This window comes from Amphiura filiformis, chromosome 2 (assembly GCF_039555335.1).
Source record: "Amphiura filiformis chromosome 2, Afil_fr2py, whole genome shotgun sequence".
Taxonomy (NCBI): Eukaryota; Metazoa; Echinodermata; class Ophiuroidea; order Amphilepidida; family Amphiuridae; genus Amphiura; species Amphiura filiformis.
In genome coordinates this window covers 11,251,435-11,279,399 of record NC_092629.1, presented here as the reverse complement: position 1 = coordinate 11,279,399, position 27,965 = coordinate 11,251,435, and the positions used below count along the sequence as shown (strand labels likewise).

The window sequence follows — 27,965 nt, the reverse complement described above, 5'->3', positions numbered from 1 at the left end:
TCTTTCCATTTATTATTGCTAGTAAATTACGAATCCACAGTTTTAGAGAATTATTATTGTAATTATTATTAAGTCAAAGAATATACTCGAAAAACTGTTGATTCTTGAAATTAATCTTCAAGAATCAACAGTTTCTTGAGTATTCTCCGTAACATAATTACATCGTCTATAAGTAACAGTATACAAATTTCCAATTTAACCCACGCAATACTTCTTGCATTACTCTCTTGAAAGTTGCGGGAGCATTATGAAGACCAAAAGGCAGAACATTGAATTCATACAGACCGTCTTGGGTGATATATGCGGTTTTAGGCTTAGATTGCTCCTCGAGGCCTATTTGCTAGTAGCCAGAGACTAAGTCTTCGTCATATTTTGGCAGGGGCTACAATTCCGTAATCAAGAACATTCCTGAGAAGTTTGACTCTAAATCAACAACCTTTGGCAACATGATCTTGCCACTGCTCAGTGACCATGCAATTGCCAACAGATCATCAGATGGCCTGAACATGCATCTAGGATAAGGTGCGACACTGTAGCCTCTCAAAAACGTGAACCCAGTTCATCAGTTTCATAATTCCAATTTAATATCAGAGGCTAAGTCCAAAGTTGTAAAGTATTTTGGTTCTTTAGACCCCGGCTGTCTACAACCATGGCCAAAATGTGTTGGGACACTTATGAAAAACGTACACTATATTATTGCCTTATTTCCGTTATTGTTAACGTGATAAAGTGGAGGTTTCTTTGATGACAAGAATAAACCCTTTCCTAACACCCCAACCCTCCCCCTTCCCCACCAATCAATGTTGGGTGCCACTAGGCGCGTGTGACCAAAAAAGTAGGATTCAACATTGATCGGGGAGAGTGGGGGTTTATTTACATTACCCTATCAAACCGTCCCAACACTTATGGCCAGCAGTGTAGATCGTCATATATATGAGGCCAGTTTTGACGCGAATATAAACTGTTTAATTTCCTAAAATCGATACAGAAGTGGCAAGTATTTGTCCATGGTTTAGGTATCATGCAAACGGGAAAACTCCAAGGGCTTGTTGATTCTCGAATAAGTCCCTGATATAACATTACATCAACTTGCCTTCTTACTTCTGCTTGAATATGAGGTGCATGTCTAGAAGGCTGCGAACGAACTGGGGGACTATCGGTATGAATTTCATGTTTGATTCCAGAATAATTGCCAACATAATCTGATATCAACACTGTAATTTCACATAATTTCATTTTTTGACAAATGATTTTCATTTAGTTTCACTTTAGACCTAACTTCTTGCACTTGTGGATTAATAGTATCTTTATATTCTATATTATTTTTCATTTGATCAATTGTACTACTTTCTTTAGAAGATACATTATTGGCCTTTTCACATGATATCGATGAAAATGGTGTTACAAATATACAAAATTTTCCAATTTGGTGTGGGGATACGACGTAATGGGATCATCAGTAGCATTATAAACTAGTAAATGCGCACAATTGTCGATAACACTTAACGATGTTTCAAATTTGGTAAAATTCAAAACCAATTTCACCATTTGAAATCAGCATGAAAATTGCATTTAAATGAGTACAAACAAGCTTATTATTAGTACAGTGGTTTTTAAAATAGCTGTTGATATTTTGAGAAAATATCTCAAAACTTGGACTTTTTATGTTGAAGTCTATGGCTAACACGCAGAGCGTTCATTTTATTTGACAGCGTATTCCAAACCACGAGGGGTCCCTGATATTTCCATTGATGCAAATTTAGTTTTGGTTTCCATTTTGTTAAAGTCATTAATACTCGCCTAGTTTTGTACATGAACACTAATTCTAGGAAATTATGGAACTCTGGTACTTATTTGAATTCCATAGAGCTAGCCTTCATCTATATTATATCTATAGTTATATGTAACAATCTAAATAATTTTTAATAAAATTCTCCCGTTACGCGACGATAAAAAAGCCGTCCTACGGGCTCGACCGACTTAGTTTTTGAATTTTGAGGATTTTTCTTAGCTGTATGAAATTAAAAAACAACCGTATTTGGCAGAAATGAAGTTTATATATGTTTATACTAATAATTTTCTTATTTTTCAGACTTTCAGGGATTTTGTTGGACATGTGAAAAGGTTTGACTACAAAAACGATTCTCGTATAAATGCATCCACGCCCAATTTCCACCTCGATACACCCGAGCACACAGATATTTCCACGAACTGTGAGTATAGCCTCTACGCAGTCTGTTTTATAATATACGGTTGAGTGCACAGCAGCATAAGAGCTGTGTGAGATCTAGTGGAAAATAGGCATTTGTGATTGGTTTTGTCAAAACCTCATGTGTTCCCTTCATCCAATCATAATTTTTTTATATCGATCGAAAGCTAACACTTCCCCTAAATACACTTTTTTTTTCATTAGGTTAACAGATAGCGCGATTCAATGTTTATAGCAAGGCAAATGTGGTAAATCCCTTTCCCAGCACAATTTTTGAACAAAATATTGGTTTTAAAAGTCAAAGCCTCAAGTGTTCCTTACAACATTTGTCAAATTTTATGTCATTAAATGAAAAAGCACACTTATATTGTCCGTATGCTAGCTTTATTTAATGAGCAATGGCTAATTCTCTTTAAATTGCAAATCTTGTGCAAAAAGTTACTATTTTCGCCTGTTTTGTCATACGGTTGTAAATTCAATGAACTATGACTTTGCTAAAGAGCGCTTACAAATTAATATGATTTAGCACTTCCAGAAAGATAGAAAGAAAATTAAATCCTGATAGATCGATTCCGGGGATCCACTGCACTTGGGAATCCGCCTACCGCCCGTAGAACATGTTTTTTTTTATTTCCCTTATACCCTTTAATTCCAACTTTCGATTAGGCTAACACAAAAAAGGTTAGGTCTCAAAGCCACCGCGCGCTTTCGTTTTTCTTATCATGTCAGCTGAAACGGCAAATTTTTTTAGTTCTTTTTCTTTCTTTTTAAAGTTTTTTTTAAAAGTCTTTTGCCGTAAAATCATGAAATTCTGAGACAAATGGGAAGAAAACTTATTTGATTCGATACTCGCTTTTAAAACTATAACACAATTGATATTGTACTTCAGTTGTGTAAATCAACCACAATTTTACGATGTGTACTTTTGAACACTCGAAAACGACATCTTGATTCAAAATTATGTTTTTAAAAAATCTAAAAATAAATAAATAAATAAATGAAAATCTTTAAAACGCATAATTCCGCATTCGTTTTTTAAACTGCCGTGGGCTTTGAGACATAAAAAATTTTTGTTTAGCCTTATTATTTAATATACAAGTATTGGCCTCGACCATAATTATATGCTACAATTAAAGATATCAACAGACAAAGTAACCGTCTTGGTTGTGACGTTACACCAATCTGCAGGTCGTGATGTTTGAATATAATTTCACCAGCTTGCCGGGCCAGCTTGTTACATACACCGGGCATAATTATATCGATATCTATGGCGAGCCGCCTATGAAAAAAAAGAAAACAATGTAATAATTAAACAATAAACTAGTAGGTTGATTCAATGTATGTATACTGTCGTGTTAATTTATTGATCGATTATTTCATCAAAATCGGAAGGCGTTTTCTGTTTTGGGCCTTGGAAAGGTCAAATGTTGACCTGCAACAATTTTTAATAATATCGCTGGCGTTAGAATATGACCGTTGCTAGGTCAACTGGCTCACACTTTCTTTGTTACGAACCACTGATCGAAATTGTCACAACACGAAGCCTATGGCATATCATAATTCGGAACAGGTGTATGATCCCAGGCTTGAACCAGTAACCAATGGCTACCAATGATTACTAACGTGCACTACGGCAGCGAATTATCCTCTGATTCCTTATGAGCAGAGTAATTTTGAAATTAAACAAAATTTGAACAATTTCGACTTTTGATCCCTGTATAAACTGTGACCTCGGATTCTTGGATTTCACAAATGGCTAACATTGATCACGTTGCAAGTGACCCGCAAGGATTGTGCCAAATTTGTCAAAGCAATGCTGCTACTGTACTATACGGTATTAATACGGTATAATTAATTCGGTACTAGCCTATATTTTATCTATCTTACTACTTACATTGATTTTCATCTGTCCAATCGCCACAGTTATTGATGCCATCACAGACATAGCGTTCTGGAATACACCGACCGTTGTGGCAGTAGTACTCACACTTGCCTATTATTAAATGAAATTAAATGTAACTGTTATGAATCTTCTGTCATTTTATTTAGATTTGTTTTGTTTTGAATATATTTGGATTCAGCATGAAAAATGCATTAATATGAGTACAAACAAGCCAAGTATTGGTTCAGTGGTTCTTGAGATAGTTCTTGATACTTTGCGAAATATTTCAAAATTTAGACTTTTTATGTTGAAGGCTGTGCCTAACATGCAGAACATTAATACCGCTATTGTCACTTACTTGAGCACTCAGTTTTGTCTGTGAAAACAATGACACTTTATTACATCTTTACTAAACTACAGTTTTTAGATGGTCCCAATGAATTTATATTTGGTTTGATTTTGAATTTGAATAAAAATATTTGACACAATTTACAGAAATGTGCTTCCCCGAATGTACTTTTGAAAATTAAATGGATTCTTACAGTTCAATTCATCGCTGCCATCGCCGCAGTGGTTTCGTCCATCACAGGCCCTACTCGCCTTGATACACCGTCCATTGTTGCAGGTAAAATATCGTGATGGGCAAACACGTGACCCTGAAATTCGATAAAAAAAATAGAGTACAATGTATCTGATCCTGTATTATTGTTTCAGTCCTCTATAGTGCAGTTAACCTGCACAGCAAACATGATTCAACCTTTGCAGTACTTACACCTGGTTAACAGGAAACTACTCCAGCCAAATGAATCGATAAAGTCTAGTCTATCCTCCACATTGAATGGTGGACTGCACTTATGCCCAAATATGGCACTTGCCAATCAATAATCACCCACTTGAAATCCCCCTGACTCGCCAAGTCACTGACCAAAGTTATGGAAAGATATGGGAGCTGTTTTTGCTGTTATCTGTCATTTACATATCAGGGAGGTACGAACATTTGCAGATGCCCCACCTACTCCGTTTTTAGTCTGCATGTATTGTATACATTATTCTTGATTGACATCGAGTACAAAAAATATCCGTCAAGTGGTTTAGCTTTAATGCCCTTCAGCAGAGAGCGGTCTACAAGTGAGTGATAGTCACTGAAGGTTGCATTCAATTTACACAGGGAATTTTGCAAGCCATGCCGTGCCCTACTAACTAAAACACGAAAGTGCGAATATTTCCAAATATCTCAATTACCTAAGCATTTAGGACACAGATAGAACAAACAAGATTGGCCGGTTATTTTTCACACAGTGCCGTTAACTAGGAAATGCTCTATACCTCTAACATACACTGTTTGTAGAGGTCACACGTCAATGGTGAGAGCACTGTGTATAGGAAAATGAACAGTAACTGCAGTATGCGTTACATTTGCCAGTAGTACCAAGCTGCATTAACCATTTACCGCCCTAGATGCTACAAAAATGTACACAGCACAGCACAATACATGCAATTACGCAATAATCCGAACACGCAAAATACTATAGTACACTCGAACAGGTCTAGTCTGACGAGTAGGACATGTTTTTCTTAGTTACCAACTATACTGAGACTCTGATCTGACCTGAAAAATTAACCACGAAAATCCACTAACCGCCCCGCCCGAAAAAATCTGGCGTCGTGGTCACTGGCCTTTCGCGATTCGTCTTTCTTGCTCCATGTGAGATAGTGAACATAGTCTGAGCTGAGTATAGTCTGAGCTGAGTATAGTCATATAATTTAAAATGTTCCACACTGTTTTATACAAGAAAATATTATTCTGTATTATGTTAACATGTATTTTGAATGGATGAAATAAAACTGAACTGAACTGAACTGATACTGTGAATTTTATGCACCAATATTATAATATTTTGGAATAGTCTTATACCAACCAAAATAATGTGTCAATAAACAAAGCAAATGAACCAACATGATCGGAATAGAATAGACATTGTATATACCACCTGCTGCAACTTCAAGGCATTTGCTCTATTCTTTAATGCCATCATATTCAATACGGCAGACAAGGCAGATTGTTATACTCAAGGAAACCCCAATTTTAATAGCAGGAGATCTGGGGCAAACCTACGAGGAGCAAGCATGGACTGGAAACTAACTGCGCATATACGTCTAGCCCTTTTCTATTCACAGATTATCCATTGTATTCCTTTTGTTTGAGGTTCGTTGCCTCTACCATTACCTAGAGTAATGGAGGTAGCTAGCTGCCCAGAGACCGTTATCAACGCAATAGCTCAAGATAACGGTCTCGGGCAGCGAGCTAAACAAAAGGAATACCATGGACATTCTAGAAACACTATGGAAAGGATCACAACATACATGTAGAATCTGAGTTGGTTACTATTATTTGGAAAAAATGCATTTACAGCTCGATTTAAATGCAAATGTTACATGGCAAGAGAAAGTTATCAGTCAACATTAATGGGTATATTTTCACGGGAAAATTTTCTGGACACGTGACCAATGCGTATCAATGTAAGTGTAACCTCGAGCCTGATCTCTGACCCCCGGCGGTGACCTCGCTATTCAAGTCTTAGTAATTTTGAATTGGAATAGTATTCTTGGCCGCAATTTCGACAGAAATTCGTGTATTGCAAATTTATTGAATATCATGCAATCTTAATTTCTTCACAATATCATCAAAACGTAATTTTAAAAATATCTACCTACGGAAAAAAACATTTATCTACGGAAACTCTTACCATAATCTTTTTAACTTGCGACAAGTTACTTATTTTGATTCAAAGGAGGAATTCTTCCTATTCAAATACATTGGAAGACCAACCGCTGTGCTCGGGGTCACATTCCATAATGCTAATATGTCTGCGCCCATGGGTGTCACGTGTCCAGAAAATTTTCCCGTGAAAATGTACCTATTAATTCTGACTGGTTATAGAGGGCTCCTGCAGTCCGTATAACAGTAATTAAATTTTAATTAGCATAACGAAGTAAATATTCATAAATAAAAAGTAACCGTTTTGTTGAATGTAAACTCAGTACATGTATATAAACTTGCCATTGGTTTTTAGAAGGGAATCTGCCTTTATCCTTGCCCAACCCAAAAACGATCAACGGTCCATGCAAATTAGCTGCTAGGCAAGAACCCCCGGGATACTACCCGACCAGGGGAGCTTCGCAAACTAACCTGCGGTACTCATTACAAGTCAAGAGGCTGGGGTTGCAAAGCCTTACTGTGACCTACCCATAATGGGGAGCACCACTGGACACAACGTTACTAGGTCTTTCAAATATCTGCTTATACTCACATTTTTCTAAGATATAAATTTCATGGTGTTGAAACAGATTGTAGTCCATATAATTTGCATTATTCATTAATTATTTGAATAATAATGGTCACGGGGTGAATAAACTCCAGCGGATTAAAGCAAGTGAATAACCTACCAAACCACTTCAAATACAATTGTCAATTGAGATCAATTCTGTATTGATTTGATTAAATCACTTGCATTTGTCATTAAATAGACTCGCACGCAGAACACATGGGAAGAATATTACACTATCTCGAGGTGTTTTTATTTTGGGAAAAAAACCACAAATTTTACAAAATAATACATCAGTTTTTTCCATTTTGTTTTTTGGAAAATGAATACACTTTTACAACAAATTCGTTTATTTTTGCTCGCCGTATATGTAAGATAAACGGTTCAAAACAGACCATCACCATAGATAATCGGTGTCTTGTTGAGGTATGGTTCGCATGTTAGTCGCTCGGAAGCGACTAACATGCTCACCATACCTCAACAAGATACCGATTATCTATGGTAATGGTCTGTTTCTCACCCTTTATCTACTACGTAAAGTCGTCTGGGTACAGCAGGGGCTCGAACTTGGGACCGGTCGACTTCGGTGGTGCAAAGCAAGGCCACACCGGTAAGCTAACTACAATCCAGGAAAAATAATATACTGCGCCAATAAAGTATCCTTACAGTTGGAAAAATAATCACAATTTTAAAACTGAACAATATTGGGGTAAATTTGTTTTTTAATAGATGCACTATCTAATCCTGCACATTATGACACCACATTGAATCCAATGTGATCTCAAGAAGTAAAGTTACAAGCATTTGAATAGACGAAGGTCCAGTTTTAAAAGTGACAAACTGGCCTATACAAGCGAAACAAAGAGACAACACAGTTTCTTCAATGAAGCGTTATTTAAAGGAGTTTTTATTTCAGTTTTTACTTCTCTGTACTTTTCAAAGCTTTCATTTTATTTGTCAGTTCTTTTGTTTCAATTTTCTTTTGTTCCTTTTGTTTTAAATTAAAGCCAAACGCATAAATTAGCCATTCACCACTCTCAAACCAGATGTCTATTCTGTGGAGTTTTGAATAGGCTAGTTTGTCACTTTTAAAACTGGACCTTCGTCTAATCAAATGCTTGTAACTTTGCTTCTTGAAGTCACATTGGATTCAATGGGGTGTCATAATGTGCAGGATTAGCTAATGCATCTATTAAAAAAACAAATTTACCCCAATATTGTTCAGTTCGGAAATTGTGATTATTTTTCCAACTGTAAGGATACTTTATTGGCGCAGTATAGTTGGCACACTTGCACTAAACAATTGAAACGAGTGCCTTATCAAAATTAGAGAAGCGAGTGAAACATGCATGCAATAATGTGGAGTACAGACTCCCTCTATACACTCTAATGACGCCCTATTCATTTTTTTGAATTGAAAGTCTATTCATTTTTTTTAAAATAGAAACTCGTCAATTTGAATAGATCCCTTATCATTTTTAAATCGAATCATACCGTTTGATGCGATTTAGTATCAACATCGCAGAAAACTTTGAATCGACACACTCATCAAAATGACGTCAACGATAATGAGGGATTTCATTGGTCAAAAGTACGCACGCTGCTGTATCCGGGGTCTTTCGCTTCTTAGTCGGCCGCCATTACACATTTGTACAGTACGGTGGGGACATAGGCACTGGTAAGAAAGTGTTTGGAGGATCTTATCTAAATCCTAAATATTATACTCAGTTGAAATAATAGGAAACAAAACCACGGATGAAGAAAACAGGGCATGTCGCTATTTAACACCATAGATTTTATATTTTCAAGCAAATACCTTTTCTGCTATCCCCTTTCAAAACAGTAATTTTATGTTATCAAACACACTTGATGGCTATTCAACACCACGGTGATGAGTCGTAGTGTTCTTCTCTTATCGCGAAGCGGACAAGAGATGATGCATCTCCAGGCATATTTCCCCAAATTCGTTCCCTTTTGACTAGAGTCAAATAGATTCAAATCAATTGAATAGATTCTAATCAACTGTAACTAGTAAACTATTCATTTTCTGACAAGTGACCTCTTCATTTTTGAATATAATTTGGGATCATTTATTTGAATAGAATTTTCTATTCATTTTGAATAGACTCTCTTAAGTGCCCGGCGTACATGTTTACCTATTCAAATTTGATTAGATTCTATTCATTTTTGAATAGGTATTTTTTAGAGTGTATCTTTCACCATTCCGCACTCCCCATCTTTCAATGTGGGGGAGTCTGGCGGGCCTGTTGACATCATGGATTTGAGTTGGGGTAGCATGTGCAGAGATATACCAAAAGACAGGCAGTGTGGCAACCTTTTTTCTGGAATTGCAGCTTCTCATGGTCGGTATACCCCTACCCCACTCATGCTATGCCAATGTTAGTATGAGCACTCACCTGATTTGGTATTACACGTCTTCCCAGTGAAACCACGTCTACACTTGCAGGTAAATCCATTGATCTTGTCAAAACACTCCCCGCCATTAAGACATGGCTGGCTGGCACATTCATCACCGTCTATATGAAGTAACAGTAAAGATTTACAATTACATGTAAATTAAAAATTAAAAAGATCGACGATGGATTTCACCAGTGGCGTAGCGTCATAGGGCCCCGTGCACCCCCCCAATCGATTGCCAATTTTTGACAATTCCAAAGGAAAATTGCCGAAAAACGGCCTGTGCATGTGACCCCCCCATCATGGTCGGTGCCCCCCCCCCCCCCCCCCCAATCGGATGACCCATGCTACGCCACTGGATGTCACCGCCGACCACAAATGTCAAACGATCATGATTTGTTGGTTCTCTTTTCATTAATTGAACTCAATTTAATACTTTCTTATAAAGATTATAAAGATTGTGATCACCGATTTCCTCCGTATCCATGGCATCTGCAGGCCGGTTTTTTTCAACGACAGATCAAAAGTAAAACCACGAACACAATCACGAAGAAGCTCAATATTATTTTGGAAGTTAAATATGTGTTCCAGAGGATAAAATGAATATCCCTAAAACACTTACAAAGCTGTACTCAAATGCACCATTATTTACGGCTAGTTCCTGTTTCGTGTTTTTACACTCCAAAATGAACATGATGAAGTCTCTTCCACACTTTTCAGGTACTCGTGTAATTAAAAAGGTTTAATCTTTGTCGGGAAATACTGTATAACCTAGTCTACAAGCATATAAACAAGAAGATATAGAAGACACAAGCGATTTTGAAATGGGGTAAAATATTGTAAGTTCAGTGGCGGATTTAAGCTGTCAGCAAATCAGCAGTTGCTGCCAAGGCCCCCTTGCTATCTTGGCCCACGGGCCCACTTGCGCCAATCAAGAAATAACAACAAAAATGACTGTGTTGTTTAGTTGTATTATAATTATGTCAGTAGAGTAAGTTGGATATTGGATTTTAAAAAATCATAAAATCATTTAAATCATAAAATGTAGGGTATAACTTATATCATTTGGCTAATTAAAATCTTAAATATATGTAAATATCGCCCTCAATGTGCACACAAATGTTTATTTTATAGAATAAAGATTACTAGTACAAAATATATGTGCATATACAGTTTATCAGTGTGATAGCTGTTGGTATTATTCAGGTCTAGAATTGAACATTACAATGAAAATTTAATAAATGATCACATCAAACAACCGTCAACATTATGGTGCTTTTGATATGGATATAATTTCACGATTTAATAAGAGGTGCAGTTACATGCAAACCATGAATTTATTTCGGTGATATATATTTGCACAGATTTGTGTAGAATGTGGGTGCCACGCTACTTTTCAAGTCGATTGAACATGCTCGGTCAGCTGATTTACGTCATCGCATTGTACTTAGTGTCTACGTGCAGTTCTTGAATAGTACCGCACACATGCATGAGAAACTTGAACTTTCATTGTTTCATACTTCTTTTGAAAATCTAAGAATAACTTTTCCGCTAACATAGAATTCGACAACAATACATACTTTGAGTTTGACATTTTGCAACAATAATTTACCATATCACCATGTATCACCATGATCTGTATGACTGCAGATATTTAATTTACCAAATTCTTTATTTTGAAAATACTTATAATTATAACATGCAAAAAATAGGTCAAATGAGATTTGTACGTAAATGAAATAAGTGAGACCATCTTAACGAAAAAAGTCGTCAGCAAATCGAATCCGAGTTAAAACCCCCAAAAGTTGCCATTTTAACGATTCAATTATGCCTGTTACATTGTGTGCTTTATTGTTCGGCCCGTGGTGCCTGTGTGCAATACAACGATGCGTTCCCATTGAAAATCGTTGAAAATGCAACTTTTTCATTTTGGGGTTTGAGGGTTTGGAATCGCGTATCTTGGTCAGTCCAATTAAGAAAATGTATATTTCAGAATAATCCAAAATAATCAGGTTGTTGAACAGCAATGACGACTAAAACTGACGAGTTTCTTTTTGTGCCTGATGTATAGTAATAATAATATGCAAGCCTTCGCATAATTATGTCAAATTTCATCTTTTGATATTATATTGATCATTTTCATGTTTGCCTCTTCTCACTTTTTACGTTTATGTTTGTTCAAAAAATGCAAACACTGATATACGTACGTGTTGAAAGAATAATAAAAACTCCTTTAAAAAAGGAATGTGGCGCCCAATGTGAGCTGGACGGGATATGGTGAATTCCATGGTGATTAGATTTGGTATTATAATGATTTTTTAGGGAAGAGTAGAAGATGATCAAATACGAGAGAAATGCTTCATGGAATGAAGCTTTCGTGTTGACTTTTATCCCGTTCTCAAAAGGCCGGAGTATCACCGTTATGTTGATCACCTTTTGCAACCTTGTCTCTCTTGAAGGGCCCCCCTGGTTACTTTTCTGGTATTAATTTTCTGACCGGGCCTTTTTCCTTAAATCCGCCACTGATTGTAAGGAGAGGTTTAAAGTTCCTTTAACTTGTTTTACAGATGCGAAATCCTATATTGACTGTTCAGTGCCAGACGTGGGTAAGTGTAATAGCTGCCATGTGTAGATGAGTACAATATACTGTGTGTAAATAGCCAAATGTTCACAGGGCAGTTATTGCACTTACTCACTTCTGGCACTGAGCAGTCGATATAGTAGACCAATTTGTGAACGCAAATCGAGGTCATTAATATCTCTCAATTGACCGCAAAATGCGTAATTGTTGCAATGTCGCACACAATTGACCGGCGTTTGCGTGTTGTTGTGCGTCGAACAAACTGCGCGCACGCTGGCTGCTGTATTTGGATTGCGCGCTACCATATTTGCACAGATTGTGATACGCACTTTTGTTATTGGTCGTCCTGTTTTAGCCTGATCGATTTTTGGAAAGGGAAGATGTAAAAATCATCTATTTTTATAAACTTTTGAGCAAAATTTTGTGTTATTTTGTAAGGTGAAGAGATTAAAGTGACGGTTATGAATGAGGTTAATAACTTTGCATCGGTAATATGTCGGGCATTGTGAAAAATCTAAACATTTTGCTTTGGACCTCGGAATATCCCTCGGTTCCAAAGCAAAATGTTTAGATTTTTCACAATGCCCTCCAAATAACCGATAAGCAGTTATTAACCTCTAAATAAGAGAACCATTTAGGCACTCGACTCAGGACTTACCAGGCTCTACATAATCCGACAAGGTCAGACTGAGTCTCCCGAGACCTTGTATATGGAACATGATCTCTAGGTTGCTGTCTTCCGAAATATACTCTTGGTCACCACTGACGACATTGTTGTCGTAGATAAGCGTCTCAAAGGGGAACAAAAGCGCAACTTCAAGGAACTGGACACGAACTTTGTGATGACCTGGAACCGTCACACTGTATTTACAACTATACTGGGTATTGTACGTGTTTGGAATGGAATAGTGGAATGAAGTCAAATTGTAGGAAGAACCTTCTACCAGATCGATGTCTTGTGGCCCACAAAAATCATCTGAAAACAAAGAAAAAATATTTGAGGCAGATAAAACAATGCTTCAATGTACGAAAGCGTGCTTTTTAAATGTTTGTATTTGTGCGTATTCCTCCAATCTTAACCATTGGTACATGTAGTTATCAAAATTGCCCAAAACATGTAAGAACAAATTGCGTGATACCAGAAGATTAGTACTTTGCGTGCTAACATAAAAAAGTTTTAAGATATTTTCTCAAAATATCAAGAGCTCAAACAGCAATGAACCAATAAGTACTGTCATTTTTTGTACTCATTTTTATGCATTTTTCATGCTGATTCCAAGTATGGTTATGAAAATGTACAATAGTGATTTTTTTTTTTTTTTTTTAAAGAAAATTTGGAAGTTGTCGTCACCCGCTTGGAGAGGGTTAAGAGGAGGAGAAAGAAGAAGTAGTGGATGAAAACCCAGTGACTAACGTTTTCAATATCTGGTAGGTCTGGTATGTAGTACAATCTGGCACGACAGAATCTTTCTCTAAATAACTTGCCATAATGTACTCAGTAGGTCGATTGGTTATTACAAAGATTTGCAAGGCCTTGACGGCGATGTACTGTTTCAAAAATACTGTGACATGGATACAATTGTTTTCTAGGATCCCAGGACAATAATGAAACAAACGCGAACATCAAAATGGGTGTAAGCTTACCTGGTGTTATACACTTTCGTACATCAAGTCGTTCGTCAACACATTCGCAAGTGTAGCCATCTTCTAGGTCAGTACAGTTGCCATCGTTTTCACATGGCGCCCAATCACACTCATTCAAATCTGATACACAGAGAAAAATCACCAATAAGATGTTTGCCTAGTATTATTAATGTGGCTTACCTAACTTGATATAACAATGTCTTCAGTTTACAACAGACGTGTCATCCGCAGCATCTGTTATTATTTGAACTATTTGTCTCCAGCAACCGCTGGAGGCAGGGGCGTAGCCAGCTTTCTTGGTCAGGGGGGCAAAATAAAATGTTGGGGGCACAGACGAAAAAAATCGCAGTTGCATCATACAATACATAGAGACTGTGTGTCTTCGAGCTTCCCGAAAAAGACCTTATTGGGATGATGTGCGGTATTTTACTATATTTTTGCCCAGTATCCGGCTGAAAAGCCCGGGCTGAAAAGGGCTGTATTGTTACAATGTGCGCGTGTAGCGCGGAAAATTTTTGTATTTTACACTATTTTGGCCCTAAATTTTGCTAGAAAAGGGGCTCCATGCCCTTTTTTTTTTCCTTTGCCCTCCTGATTTTCTCTCTCATTTTTTGTCAGAGGGGCACTTTTTCTTTCATTTTTTTGTCAGGGGGGGCACTCTGCCCCCCCCCCCCCCCCGCTGGCTACGCTACTGGCTGGAGGCGCATTATAATGTGGATCGGCCGAATTTGAGACCATTTGGGAGAACATTGAGCACTTTTCTAATATCTCTACTATTCCCTGATGAGACCCGTCACAGTAATTTGGATGTTGACCTCTGTTTGAACTTTGACACTCTGTATTTTCAAATTACTCAAGGCTGACACAGGGCCAGTAAAATAGCTATTGCGCACTGTGGTGGGGGTGATTATTAGAAACAAATGATTACGCCCTAATCAATTGGAATGACCATGCGGCCGGCGGACCAAAAGACAATTTCTACCGATACTGACCTGTGACATCAATGGCGCTAAGCTGAAGCGAGAACCCCATTTCCGGAAATACTTGATCAGATACAAAACGAATCATCAAAGTGTTCCCCGGTGTTGTGTAGTTGCTTACAATATTTCGACCCGTAAATGTGAGGTTGTCAATGTGCAGACTATCAAAAAAGTCCATTTGGAAGAAGTTGGGTTCCACCAGGATTTTATAGCCGTCTGGAACGGTTACAATGTATTCACATTCGATTGCGGTCGGATATAATTCTGGATATAATGGGGACTGGAAATTCATCGTTTCGCCTGGTCTAATTCTGTACCTTGTTTGACCACAGGTGGCTGGGATATGAGAAGAGAACACAAAATCTTATTGTCAGGTAGGCCTAAGTTTAAATGTTTTCCTAACATTACCTCTCAAAAACGGCGCCTCGTATATACAGGACCCTTGCAAGGATAATACATGACTTCCCAGTATATATGTTTCGTAATTAGTGACGAAATGTTTGATTCGTAAATTAAGAGCCATGGTACGAGGAGTACGATTTAATTGCGCAGCGGTCAAAGACTTCGAGTCATTAAAATCACGAGGTAGCTCCAGGTCATTGGGTCGAGTCTCCGCGGCGTCAACGTGTTGTGTATTTGGGTAAGGATCGATCCCTACTGCCTCTCCACACCCAAGTACAAATAGGTACCGGCTATATTCAATACCGGGAAGGTAAGAGACTCAATGTGGAATAAAAGTTTGGAAAGTTTTTCAATCATCTATATCTCAGATTATAAATTTTGTGACATGTTCATATCGTGTTGCATATCGATGGATACCTACTTTTAATTAATCCCCTCTACAATGACACCACATTTGAAACGATCACCTTTTTCACGGCTGAATATACGACTTGACAATGTCTCAAACAGAATGTGCCACAATGGCCATTATTCTGTGCAGCAAGCTGGAATCCCATATCTTAACATTCTGGGACCTACTGCAATCTTCCAAGATGACACTGCTCCCACCCCCCACCAGTGCCTAGGTAGTCAACGGTTACCTGTAGGATAGGGGAGAAGACCAGCGTCATCGTGCTGTGCGTGTCAGAGTAGCCAATGCAACGATATTGAATGACTTGCGAAGAATCCTGGTTGAAGAATGGAATGCCAACCCACAGCAACGTGTGACCAGTGGAGAACAGCAGCAAGAGATGGAGGTGTGTTGTAGCTGCATATGGTTTTCCCCGGAAGTTTTTCCACCTGCTATTGAGGTTAAGTGACTATAGCATTGTTTGAGCACAGAATATTGGTCAATTTGGCACATTCTGTTTGCGACGTGCACTCGGCCGTGAAAAAGGTGATTGATTCAAATGTGGTGTCATTGTAAAGGGGAATAAAGTACGATATGAACATGTCACGTAATCTGAGATATAGATGCTTGGAAAAAAAAAGAATTTAGTTCTAATCGTAAAACAATTTATTGCAAAGTAAATTTTGGGCTAGAGCCCTGGCTAGGTTTAATGAGTAATGTGTTATATGTCGGTTTAGGACCATTACTCAGGACAACCAATACAGGGGTGTCGTAAGGGTAAAAACAAAGGTGATTCAGATCGAGATGGGACCGTACCTCGTTCACAATTTCGTCCTGTCCATCCCTCCGTACATCTGCACATATATTCTCTTCGTAGATTCTCCCGACATGTTCCTCCGTTTAGACATTTGCCTTCATTACACACTAGTCCTGTATTAGTGATTAGATCACAAACAATGGTAATACAAAGTGTTGTAAATAAAAACAAACCTGTTGTCATCTCTCTAGATTAGAGCTTTATAATGATATTATATAAACACAAAATACAGACAGTGAACTAATTTTGGCGCTATAATAATAAGTTAAAAATCTAAAATGCCCTTATCCATACCAAACATTGTCAAACATGTCAAAGGTTGACAGCATAACAAGTTTGCCTGTACATTTTAAAATGATAAAAACGGGAATGTAAAAAAATACTAACCTCTCCATTTTTACAACGTTTGGTGAATTTTAAATTGCTCACTGGCCATGATAAAATCTTTCAAAATTATTTTTTTCCTGAAATTGTCATTATGAAATCTTCAAAATGGAACTTTGTGCAGACAAATCTTTTAAAGGTGGACAATTGTCTACCTTTGTGCGGACAATTGTCTACCTCAACACATCATAGAGTTAATAATTTTTAAAGATTTTGTTTTAGTGTTTTAGATTTGATCATGGTAAAAGTTAGCACTTGTGAGGATTATCATAAAACAATCAGGACCTTATTGAAAGAGCAGTCATTTGAGTTTATTTATTTATATATGAATTTGTTGACATCCTGTGCATATTTACCGGTACAATTATTCATTTCATCCTCTCCATCCGCGCAAATCGGTTCACCATCACATAACTCTTCTTCTAATGCACACGTGTTGTTGTTGTCACATCTGAAATCAGTCCCATCACATTCTGTTTATAGAATGAAGTTAACTATTATATACCAGGAACAGAACAACAAACGACGTATAGAGTCAAATGGAAGACCTACACGTAGATGTGATTGGGCTATTCCATTTAAAATTCACACTACCCCTGCGGAAGATTTTGGAAACATCTTCCACAAGAGGAGTACGAATTTCAAATGTAATGAACACATTTGGCAGCTCCATGAGGAAGATTCAGGTTGAATCTTTCTCAGAGGGTGTGAGAAATTCAAATGGAGCTGCCGTATGTATTCATTCTATTTGAAATTCATACTCGACTCCTCCTGTGGAAGATATTTCCAAAATCTTCCACAGGGGTAACGTGAATTTTAAATGCAATAGCCCAATTTGCCGGCGGACCTGCCAGTAATCATGTGTAAGTGACGAGTTGTTTTCCCAAAGTAAATGATTATAATTGCAGTATGGGCTCACTAATGATTTCGTATGTGTATTTTTCAACTAAAGACGCCGCGAGTAACGAAAGAAACAGAGAAAGAGATAGAAAATGACAGATATATAAGGACATCAAGCATTGTCAAGATAAAAAAACATGTTGTTATTAAAAGTAAAGTAATCTTATACATAGAATGGTAGTACGAGCAGACTCAGTAAGTAGTAAACTTATCTTTCCCGCACACTTAAATGATGTTCGAGTTATATAATGCGGATTTATAATACTATAGCAGAGGAGGACTGCCACAAGGTGTTCAATGATCGATTTTGGTACGATCAAGCAAAATGTTCCTCGCCTATAACAACATGCTACAATATGTTGAATTGGACCTACAAATCCGACAAATTATTAAAGAAAAGAAGAATATATCCACTCGTATAAAGATAAAGAACATTGAATGGTTGTAGACGGTATTCAAATAATGCAAACAATTCTTTTAAGAACACTTAAGAATGTTCCTGCAATCTTATTGGTTCTTAGCCGTCTGATATGACACGATATAACACACTTTAGCGCGTACGTGTCGACGCGATTCTCGTACGCGCTATTTGAACCAATCGGAGGTACATAGCAACAACGGGACTGATCAATTCTAAGCCCTGGGTACGTTCCTTGTAAAATGTAGGATTTAATTTGACTAAAATATATTTATTTGAATTGAAGTGTTTAAGAATGAGAATAAAGGTGTTGTTTTTAGCCGCTGTCGTGCATCTATTGTTTCATATGTTTGCTTCGAGGGCCCCTGTGGAAAGCAGTGCTTGCACTGATCAGGGTTTACCCTCGTTAAAGATGTCATTAAATAAAAAATAAATAAAAAATAAATATAACACGCGACATCATTATTATTGGCGCAAAATAACTCGGCGCCGTGTTATATGAAACAATACTGAGATGCACGACATCGGCTAAACAATACCTTTTTCTCTAATTACAATATATTATACTTCTTTACAATAATTCTTTAGTGAAAAATAACTCATTTTTCTTGATCACACACTCTAACAGTGGCGGCGGGAGATCTAACGTTTAGGGGGAACAAATATATCGGGGGTTCAGAACCAGAAAACCGTAACTCACTTTGATCATCTCTCACAAGATGAGCGTAAAGTTGGCTCCTTGTTTTGGTTTTCAAAAATCAACATTTCCTTCACAGTGTCTTTTGTTTTCTATTGAATTTTGTCATGATTAACGGACTATATCTTATATAGTGCCCTGGCGACTTTATACTCATTTTGTGGGAACAGGTGATTGCGAGTTGAGGCTTTCTGGCTCTCAACCCTTGGTATTTTGTTTTGATGTCACTGGGACGTTTGAGAAAATTTTGAATTTCAAACTAAAATGAACTGGGCAATTATAGCTTTTTTCCTCTTCTATCTAAGCACGCGCAACGACATTGCTCTAACTCCAATCCACACTCAATCAAAGGTTTGCGGGCAAGCACCGAAATGTCCAATATTAAGTAACAACACCCGTACCTAATATTCTGTGTACATGTTCGAGAATGAAGTCATGTAATGGAGACATCCTAGAATACTGCGTAGTCTGATCTCCGCACACTCCAGCATAAGACAGCCAGATGCCAACCAAGTCCCAATTACCATCTTCGCCGGCACACATTAGAGGAGCACCAGCCTCGCCCTGAATTAACAAACAAGTTGTTAAAACGTATTTTATGTTTAAGCAATAATGTGTGATTTGCATAAAGAATAGATTCTTATTTAAATGTTTGTTTTTACTGATCATTATCCCATTTTAATTTCGAGCCAAGCAAATGAGGTATAACGAAGAAAATTGCGATTTCATTCCAGCGCCTACAATGCGTGTACTACGCTCGCCGATCGTAACATGTAATACTAGACGGAGCATCGCGCTCGACATATGTACACATAAGCTGACATCACGGGAGATGTTAGCAAGCAGTCGATCGATGAACTCTGAACCCGGTTTTAATATAAAAAATTAAATTTTACTGTTATTAAAGCACTTCAGACTTAGTCTTTTACGTGGTATTTTAGTACACCACTGGGCCTTATGATTATGAAAAAAGTAGAAATCCGAGTAAAATTGAGGGCGTCGCTGTGAAGCAAATCACACATTATGGCTTTAAGGTGAAAGTTATAGCTCTCATTAGGATTGGGGTTAGTGTCAAGGGTATAGTTTCAGGGTAAGCATGGTACGGGCCGGGTTATGTGTAGAGTAAATCAAAATTACTAACAACGGGATTGGATAAAACTATGGCTATAGTTTAGGATTCCATGGAATATATTGTTATTTAATGAATAGCTTTTGAGTTCTTAACACATGCCATTCACTATGAGCCATGATGACCTCATCTCCAGTGGCATAGCTCAATGACATCCATTCAACAACCATAGCTCAAAATTTGACCTCCAGTTGTGAAGTAGTTTTTGTCCCCAACACACTCAAAGGTCATTCTATGCATGTGAAAGCCTATTGGGGTGAAATAACTGCATACTGACAGATGAGAATGTTTGAGATCATAGTGATTGAAGAGTCATAGATACTTGTATGCGAGTTTTCATCTGATGCATGCACATGGAGTGTTCGATACGGTGTTTCTGTGTCACCAACAGTGCGTTGCAATATTCTGTGGCGCAACCGCGTGAAAACACTGATATCAGTATACCAAACTCGCAGAAAAACGAAGGGAAAGGAAATACGATTGTGTGTTCGAATTTTGAAAAACAGGAAATAAAACCAAAGATGTAAAACTTACGAAACAAGCGTGTGGTTCTCCATTGGACCCATTAACTCTATTTGATGTGCAAAGTATTGTTTCGTGATATAGAGAACCGAGATATTGTTGGCATTGCTCGTGCGGAAGTATTCTTGCTGGTGCTTCTTGTAAATATTGCGGAAACTCATCTATAAGATAATAAAATGAATTATATGAGGTTTTATAAAAAGACCTTAGTTAGTTTATACTTTAACCCCATGAGAACTACCTGCCGATTGGCCAAAATGAATATGCTGTCCAATTTTGAACCAATCAAGGAGGGTAGATATTTGAAGGTTTCTTGGTACAAATCCAAAAATTTGGGTTGATGTTACGTACCTCAATGACAGTTTCGTGTTAAGACTTAGCACTTTCTCAAATTGACTGACCAATTCAAAGACAGAGAACAGAACAGGAAGAGGAGACACATAAAAGAAGCCATCTGGATTAGAAAGAGGGTTGCCAAGACACTCAACAGAGACGAGGGAAGCTACTTTCTTCCGCATATTTACGACCAAGTCCTAACAGCGCCATCTACGCCAGCTCCGTCCGGTAGCAGCCGACGATATGCAGGAAGACTCAGACTCAGTAAATTTGAGAAAGTGCTAAGTCTTAGCACGAAACTGTCATTGAGGTACTTAACATCAACCCAAATTTTTGGATTTGTACAAAGAAACCTTCAAATATCTATTTTACCGACAATCCTGATGAACTTATTTGCGAATCAAGGAGGGTGTTAAAAAGATAAAGATACAGATAAGATCTGTAAATGCAAGTTTGACCATAAATAGTTTGAACGCTTGTCATAATTGGCAATTAAAATGAGCATTTCAAGTTATCAACCAATCAGAAATGCTGTTAGATGACTAGTAGTATCCAGGGGGTAAAACAATCCTAAACATTCAACAATCGTAACATAAATTTCTTTCCCTACATTCCACGCATATGGTGCAATTGTTTTCACAATTTAGTGATGCAATGTCAATCATAAAAATAATTTTATCTATTTTATTTTATTTTATTTTATTTTATTTTATTCTCCCACTGCGTTATTTCTGCATCAAATTATTCATCTTATCTTTTTCTGCCTTTTTGTTGTAATTGTAATTCTATAAACTATACATCTGTGTGTAAATTGAGGGCGCTGTTTACATATATTTTAAATTCAGATATTAGCAAAATTCAGATTAGCAAAATAATATGAGTTATACCTTACATTTCATGATAAAAAGTGTTTTGAAAATGTTAGTCTGTTTTCCTCCTTCATCCACCTCCTCCTCTTCTCTTCTTCTTCTTCTTCTCCTCCTTCTCCTTTTGCTTCTCTACGAGTGGTTGTAGGAATATATTAGTTTTAAGAGTGGATGCAATCAAGAGGTTAGTTTCATAGTCTACACTTACTGAGAAGGTTTACAGATCCCCAGCCAGCAATCCAGCAGCTTTCATATGCTTCCAATTCATTCTGATTCGTTGATACACATATGGGGCGTACATAATCTGTAACAGTCACGGGAGGGTCGAGCTGAAGCACTACTAAATCATTTTGACGAGTAGGTATAACCTCAGGATGCCCATAGCCTCTTCGGACACCCACTTGTTGGCGGTATGGGGAAGACCCGTCGACTTCATTATCGCCAAATACTATTTCTATGTTTCTAGAGCTGTAAAACCAAAAGGATATCGAATGGAGTTTTTCACTTCAAAAATACAATATTTATAAACTTATTAGTACTTGGATATATGCTCTTAAACATTGAAGTAATAACTTTAATATAACAATTAACATTCTTATCAATATCTAAATACAAAGGTGAATCCTATCATAGTCTTACCATAAATAAGCCAAATCGGCATTAGAAGTTTGCAATGCATTGTGGGACAGTTTTTGCATTTTTAGGACAGTTTGTCCTTTGACCTTTCACAAAAATTGTTTTTTGTGCATACAAAATATAATCAAAAAAGGTTTACTTGAATAAAAACAAATCCAAAAAATATATTTATTTTATAAATCAATTATCTAAATATTTTCAATTGTAACATTATTAGAATAATAAAAAAATAAATAATAATTAGAGTAATTTTCCCGAAATGTCAGAGGTCAAAGTGTCCTAAAAGTGCTCTCAAAAACCGGAAGTCACAATGGCGATTGGGCTTATTGATGTACAAGTTTCTGACATGGAAAGACTAAGATTAAGTTACTTTCGCATTATAGAGAAAACAGCTATATTTGTTCAAGGAGCACTGAAATAATACGCTGACGGATGAATATAGAGTAAGCGTAGTAAATGGCAATTCAACACTAACCCCTTAGATCTTTATTATTAATAGCCTCTCATTCTGCGTGTTTACACTGAGCACTCTGTATTTTTACCCGATATTACCTGGTAACCCACAATCCGATGCAGGCAACAGCCAGCACGTTTCTACTGATGCTTAAAATAAGGGTTGTGGTGTGTACCGGAAGTACTGAAAATATTTTCCTAACCCCAAGCTGCTTTTAAGGTCACGATGTGATACATAAAATGTAAATACAAGAAGTTCAACACCCAGCAACCATTAACCGTTGTGTTTCCACTGACAGAAATACCGGGTGTCACACCACATGGTCTACCTCATGAGGTGGATCACGGTTGCCGGGTGTCCACACCGCATCACTCTGAACCGATCTGTTTCCACTGAGCACATTAACCGGTAACACTCTAAACTAAACCACATTACCCGCCAACCGTTCCCCAGTAGAAACACGCAGATTGAAAGATACATTATTCTACCAAGTACAAAATATGTCATTCAACCAGCTGCTGATATTACTGACTATGGTACCTTAGAATTTATAGCTAGTACGACAAGAATCTTTAATCAAAAGAGCCTGTAATGTGGGCAAAGACAGTTAATGTAATCTTTGTATCGTGGTAGTTAAAAGAATGGAGTTCATGATATCGGAAAACTATACTTGAAGACCGAATTAAAAAGACTAGTCTTGTGTCTGACGTCTGGGCAAAGGCGCGGTGCGATTGGTTGCTGACCTGAGCAGTACGGCATTTTTGGTATGGTTGACAGAACGTCATACGCAAACTAGTCTTTCTCATACTGTCTTCAATTGTACATTCTTCATTTACAGATCTTCTGATTCGGAAAGTTAACATATTGTCTTTGTGTTGTGTTTGATATGTTAAATCGTCTTTCGTCCATTCACTATAAGATGACACACAACCTTTGAAAGTACACGGGTCCCCAGGGAGACAAAGATCAAATGGTATACAAAACTTTGGGAAAATGTGTGCCGTAGCTTTAGTGAATGTTGCCACAACTTGAACATGTCCTTTTCTGAAACAAAATTATTGAAATTTTTAAATGTGAAAAAAGAACTGGCTCATGTGCCATCTTATACTAAATAGACTATAGTAAAGCAATACCAGGTTGAAATGTTTTCATATATAGTAATAGTTTAAAAAATCCGTTAAAATTTACATTGGTCGGTTCAGCTTTGGTATTGTGATTTTAAAATCTATTTGTAGCAAATGCGCTATAGAATATAAAGCATGATAAAAATTATATTTGCGGTATCAACTGTTCACGATTTCATCTGTCTGGAGTAGTTTTACTCTAATATTCACGAATATTTGACGAATAAAATGGATAATTTTGGTTGTAATTACTATATCATTTCAGTTAGCTTTCCTGACTGTCTACAAACATGACAAAAAGTGCCCTAGTGCACTCTGCTTGCCCTTTTGCGCTATTGTGAGAGATCATTACCATTGCACACATGAAAACGTTTTACCTGGTTTTGACACTGGGAAGTACGCAAAGCGTAGGCGTCACAGCCCATTCTGGAGCAATAAGCACAGCAAGGCATTCTTCCAGGCTCTCGGGTCTAGGCCCCGGTCTGGGAATCATACGACCGATCCAAGGCCAGGCTCCTAGAGCAGCGTCACGTCCGTTGAATATACGGCTTTGTGGTCCCTCCATTGCGGGCCGGTTTCCGCATCCGTCATGCCCTAAATAACGATGAATACAAATGGAAATATAATATCGATAGTAGGTGCTTTCCTAATATAAGGTCATAGATTTTAATAATATCCATCGTCATCTTCACGATCAACAACAATATTCGGTTTTGTGGTCCCTCCAATGTAGGCTGGGTTCCGCATATACCGGTGCCTTCCCCTAAATTCAAACCAAAATAATAACCCTTGTTATCAGGGACTTTAAATAATATTCATCACCATTATGATCATCATCATCATCATCGTCATCATCATCATCATAATCATCATCATCAACAGCCACAACAACAACAACAACAACAACAGCAACAGCAACAGCAACAATAACATCATCATCGTCTGCTTCGGTGTCATCGTCATCACCATCATCTCCTCTCCTCCCCATTCACTTACCATTAAGCATTCCACTGCAACTTGAAATCCGTGCCGAAGATATGGCAAGAAGAATAACCGTTGCTTTCCATCTATCCATTGTGTCTAAGATCAGCGCTTAATGAAAGATGAAAGGAGAAAGGTATATCTTATCGTACGATAATATTTAAATATGCCACGCTGAAGAGCTGCGTTGCCCAACAGGTCCCAAGGTCGATTCGCGGTAGAGGCTGACATTTTTCATTTCTGCATTTAAATTAACGGGCAGAGGTAGTGAATGGCATAGACCTCCCAGCCTTTTCCGATCAGGATGACGCGTGGCTGTTTGCACACCATGTTATATGTGTATCATGGGAAACCAGTGTCTGATATTGCATAATTTAAGAATAAATAAGACGGACAAACCCATTTGTAATGAGTACTTTTCGCATGATAGATCTGTAGTATTATCTGTAAGGTCACGAGAAAGAATGTTTCAGGACCATTTAAGTGATGAGAGCCACATGTTAAAAAGACGTTCCGGCGACTGGGAAGACTACCACTGTTAAAAACTCGCTTACACTTACTCTCAGTCTCAGTGAATTGCTCTAAATGTGTTAAGGTTAGCAATTCTTTTAAACTGTTGCGATTTGATAGTTCACAGCATCTTGCGAATGGTAGTGAGCTTTGGCAAACATTGTATTGGTCATTTCATAGCGAGTGTGTAGAAGAATTCAAATATCACAGATATACTTTTGTAGGTCCTGTGGTTCTTGAGTTATGTTTTAAAAAGGGCTGATTCACTTTTGTAAAACGCACATAACTAATTAACAACAATAAATCAATCAAGTATTTTTTTTAAAGTATATGATTTGTAGAATGAACTTTTGCAAAACATCAAAATGTTGTTTTTCAATAATATACTGAACAATACCTAGTCTACTCTTAACGGTCATATCCTGATCATCAATATCAAAACCCCATAATAATCTAACCCTAGTGCAGACTTGTATTTGTAAACTTGCTTTTGTACTCTTGACATAATGCCAGCGTTTGAATAACATCGCAATTTGTTTATTGTATCTAACAAGTATTTTAAAGTGAATATCATAAGAAATACCGCACTTACTTTGTTTTATCGAGAACTTAGTCCACATTGATCATAATTCAAACGGCTGAACAGTGTAAATTAAAGTAATTCGTCAATGGTAAACTACAGGTAGGTCTATATAGGCAAACTACACTGAACCGATCGACAGTTTAATTGCTAGCATCGAGCGATTGTCGTGGCCATCCAATGAGATTATTCGTTACATTTTGCACCAAGGTATACGATCCAGTTCATTGGATAATATAAATGACTATAGTGATTTAATAATATAATTCATCTTATTTGATAAGAGGCCGAATCATTTGCGCACAATACAATATTGGATTTTTCCCTGGATTGCAGACAAAATGTTGCCGAGTCGACAAAGCTAGACGTACCCACGCAAAAGACTAATGGCATGAACAATGGTACGGAATGGTACCAAAAATATTAAAGGTACAGGTTGTATCAAAATATTTGGTACTGCAACCAGTTGTTAGTGATTATGGGCAAGACTGCTACATCAAAATGCAACATAGGATTCACCTAATTTGTAAATAAATGTTGTGAAAGGATCTAAACTCTAAATTGTTGCAATTTCAATATGATCCAATGTTGCATTCGGATGCAGCAGGCCCTAGCAGGCTAGTCAATAGACATGAAAACTGACGGCCCGTTCCAATCATTTTGTTACAGCATGTACGCTGACATCAGGTGACGATGGTGAGATAGTCCGGTTTGCCTTTCTACGAATTTCAGTTACTGGGAAATGATGAGATTGGCATAATACTATTCAACTTTTTTGTGTGAAATTATTTTTTTTTACTTTTTTTTTACAATTTTGTTGAAAAAAACCACACAAATAAAACCCCTTTGTTTTGCTTTTCATTTTTACATCACCGGCCTCCCATGCCAGTGGCTGATCCATGCAGGGGCACACCCGCGGACCGTACCGGTACCCCTTTCATGGTCCATGAATTGGCTTCAATTTGGCCTTTTTTTTTTTTTTTCCAAGTACTAAGGGGCGCATCCTCCCTCAGACACTCTCCCTCCGCGTATGGATAAAGAAGTCAATATATAGGGTTCTTTTTTTTGGACCAGGCGCGGATCAAGATGGAAGGGCAAACTGGCCCGTGCCCCGTCCCCTTCACGGCTAAAAAAAGAGAGAAGAGAAAGTGCGAAAATGAGAGAAAGAAAAGAGGAGAAAATGGAGAAGACCGGGTGAGAAGAAGGGAAAAATATTTGCACGTAATTGAGTGGGCCCAAGCCTATACTTATCTGTGATTATTTTAGGCATTGCTTGAAGGCGGGTCCTCTGCCCAAAAGCCTGTGAAATTACTGCGGGCCCGCCGATACGCAGGGCCCATCACATTTTATCACCAACATCAGTATATGACGGACTCAATGCTGACTTCAACACCAATCCGTGCATGCTAGGCCTGATGTCAATCAGGACCAGTCCGGGACAAGTGTAATATTTAAAATTTGCAATTTGAGTTGGGGGCCTTTTTGTTTTAAGCAATGATAAAAGTGTAAAAATGATGCACCAAATGACTTAAAAGGGCATTTCGTGATCCACAGCCTCGTCACCCCAATTTTCTCAAAAAAAAGTTGAGATTTTTATATCACTGGAAACCTCTGGCTACATAATGTTTATGTACATAATATTTCTTGCAGATTAATTCGTTTAGCAAAGATATCGCGAAAATTTGAATTTCGTTCTGGTGCACCAGAACGAAATTACAACATTGGAGCAGTGTAATACACATAATCATGCATAACTCGCAAACGCAAAATCGGAATCA

General features: G+C 37.5%; 1 protein-coding gene across 2 annotated transcripts; it reads right to left on the bottom strand.

Moving 5' to 3' along the window:
- Window positions 1–26,380, bottom strand: LOC140145880 (uncharacterized). Of its 2 annotated transcripts, XM_072167578.1 has the most exons (15): window positions 26,200–26,380; window positions 25,113–25,208; window positions 24,494–24,710; window positions 22,111–22,370; window positions 20,713–20,861; window positions 19,451–19,613; window positions 17,391–17,507; window positions 16,650–16,763; window positions 15,053–15,376; window positions 14,061–14,180; window positions 13,075–13,392; window positions 9,835–9,954; window positions 4,634–4,747; window positions 4,104–4,202; window positions 1–3,488 (listed from the first exon to the last, which is right to left on the bottom strand). In XM_072167578.1, exons 1-15 carry the CDS (start codon window positions 26,225–26,227, stop codon window positions 3,475–3,477), a joined length of 2,253 nt encoding a protein of 750 aa, XP_072023679.1. In that variant the 5' UTR covers window positions 26,228–26,380; the 3' UTR covers window positions 1–3,474. The 2 variants fall into 2 exon arrangements, with proteins under 2 accessions (XP_072023679.1, XP_072023680.1); XM_072167579.1 differs by lacking the exon at window positions 25,113–25,208 and having other exon boundaries at window positions 26,200–26,379.
- Between the last annotated feature and the right edge of the window lie 1,585 nt (window positions 26,381–27,965).

Excerpts from the sequence above, each read along its gene's own strand:
- LOC140145880 (XM_072167578.1), bottom strand. The coding sequence starts at position 26,227 with ATGTGGACTAAGTTCTCGATAAAACAAA. Across the intron at positions 20,862-22,110 it reads GGGATCTGTAAACCTTCTCA|ATGAGTTTCCGCAATATTTA; the intron begins GTAAGTGTAGAC and ends ATTATCTTATAG. Across the intron at positions 16,764-17,390 it reads TGAAATGAATAATTGTACCG|GACTAGTGTGTAATGAAGGC; the intron begins GTAAATATGCAC and ends TCACTAATACAG.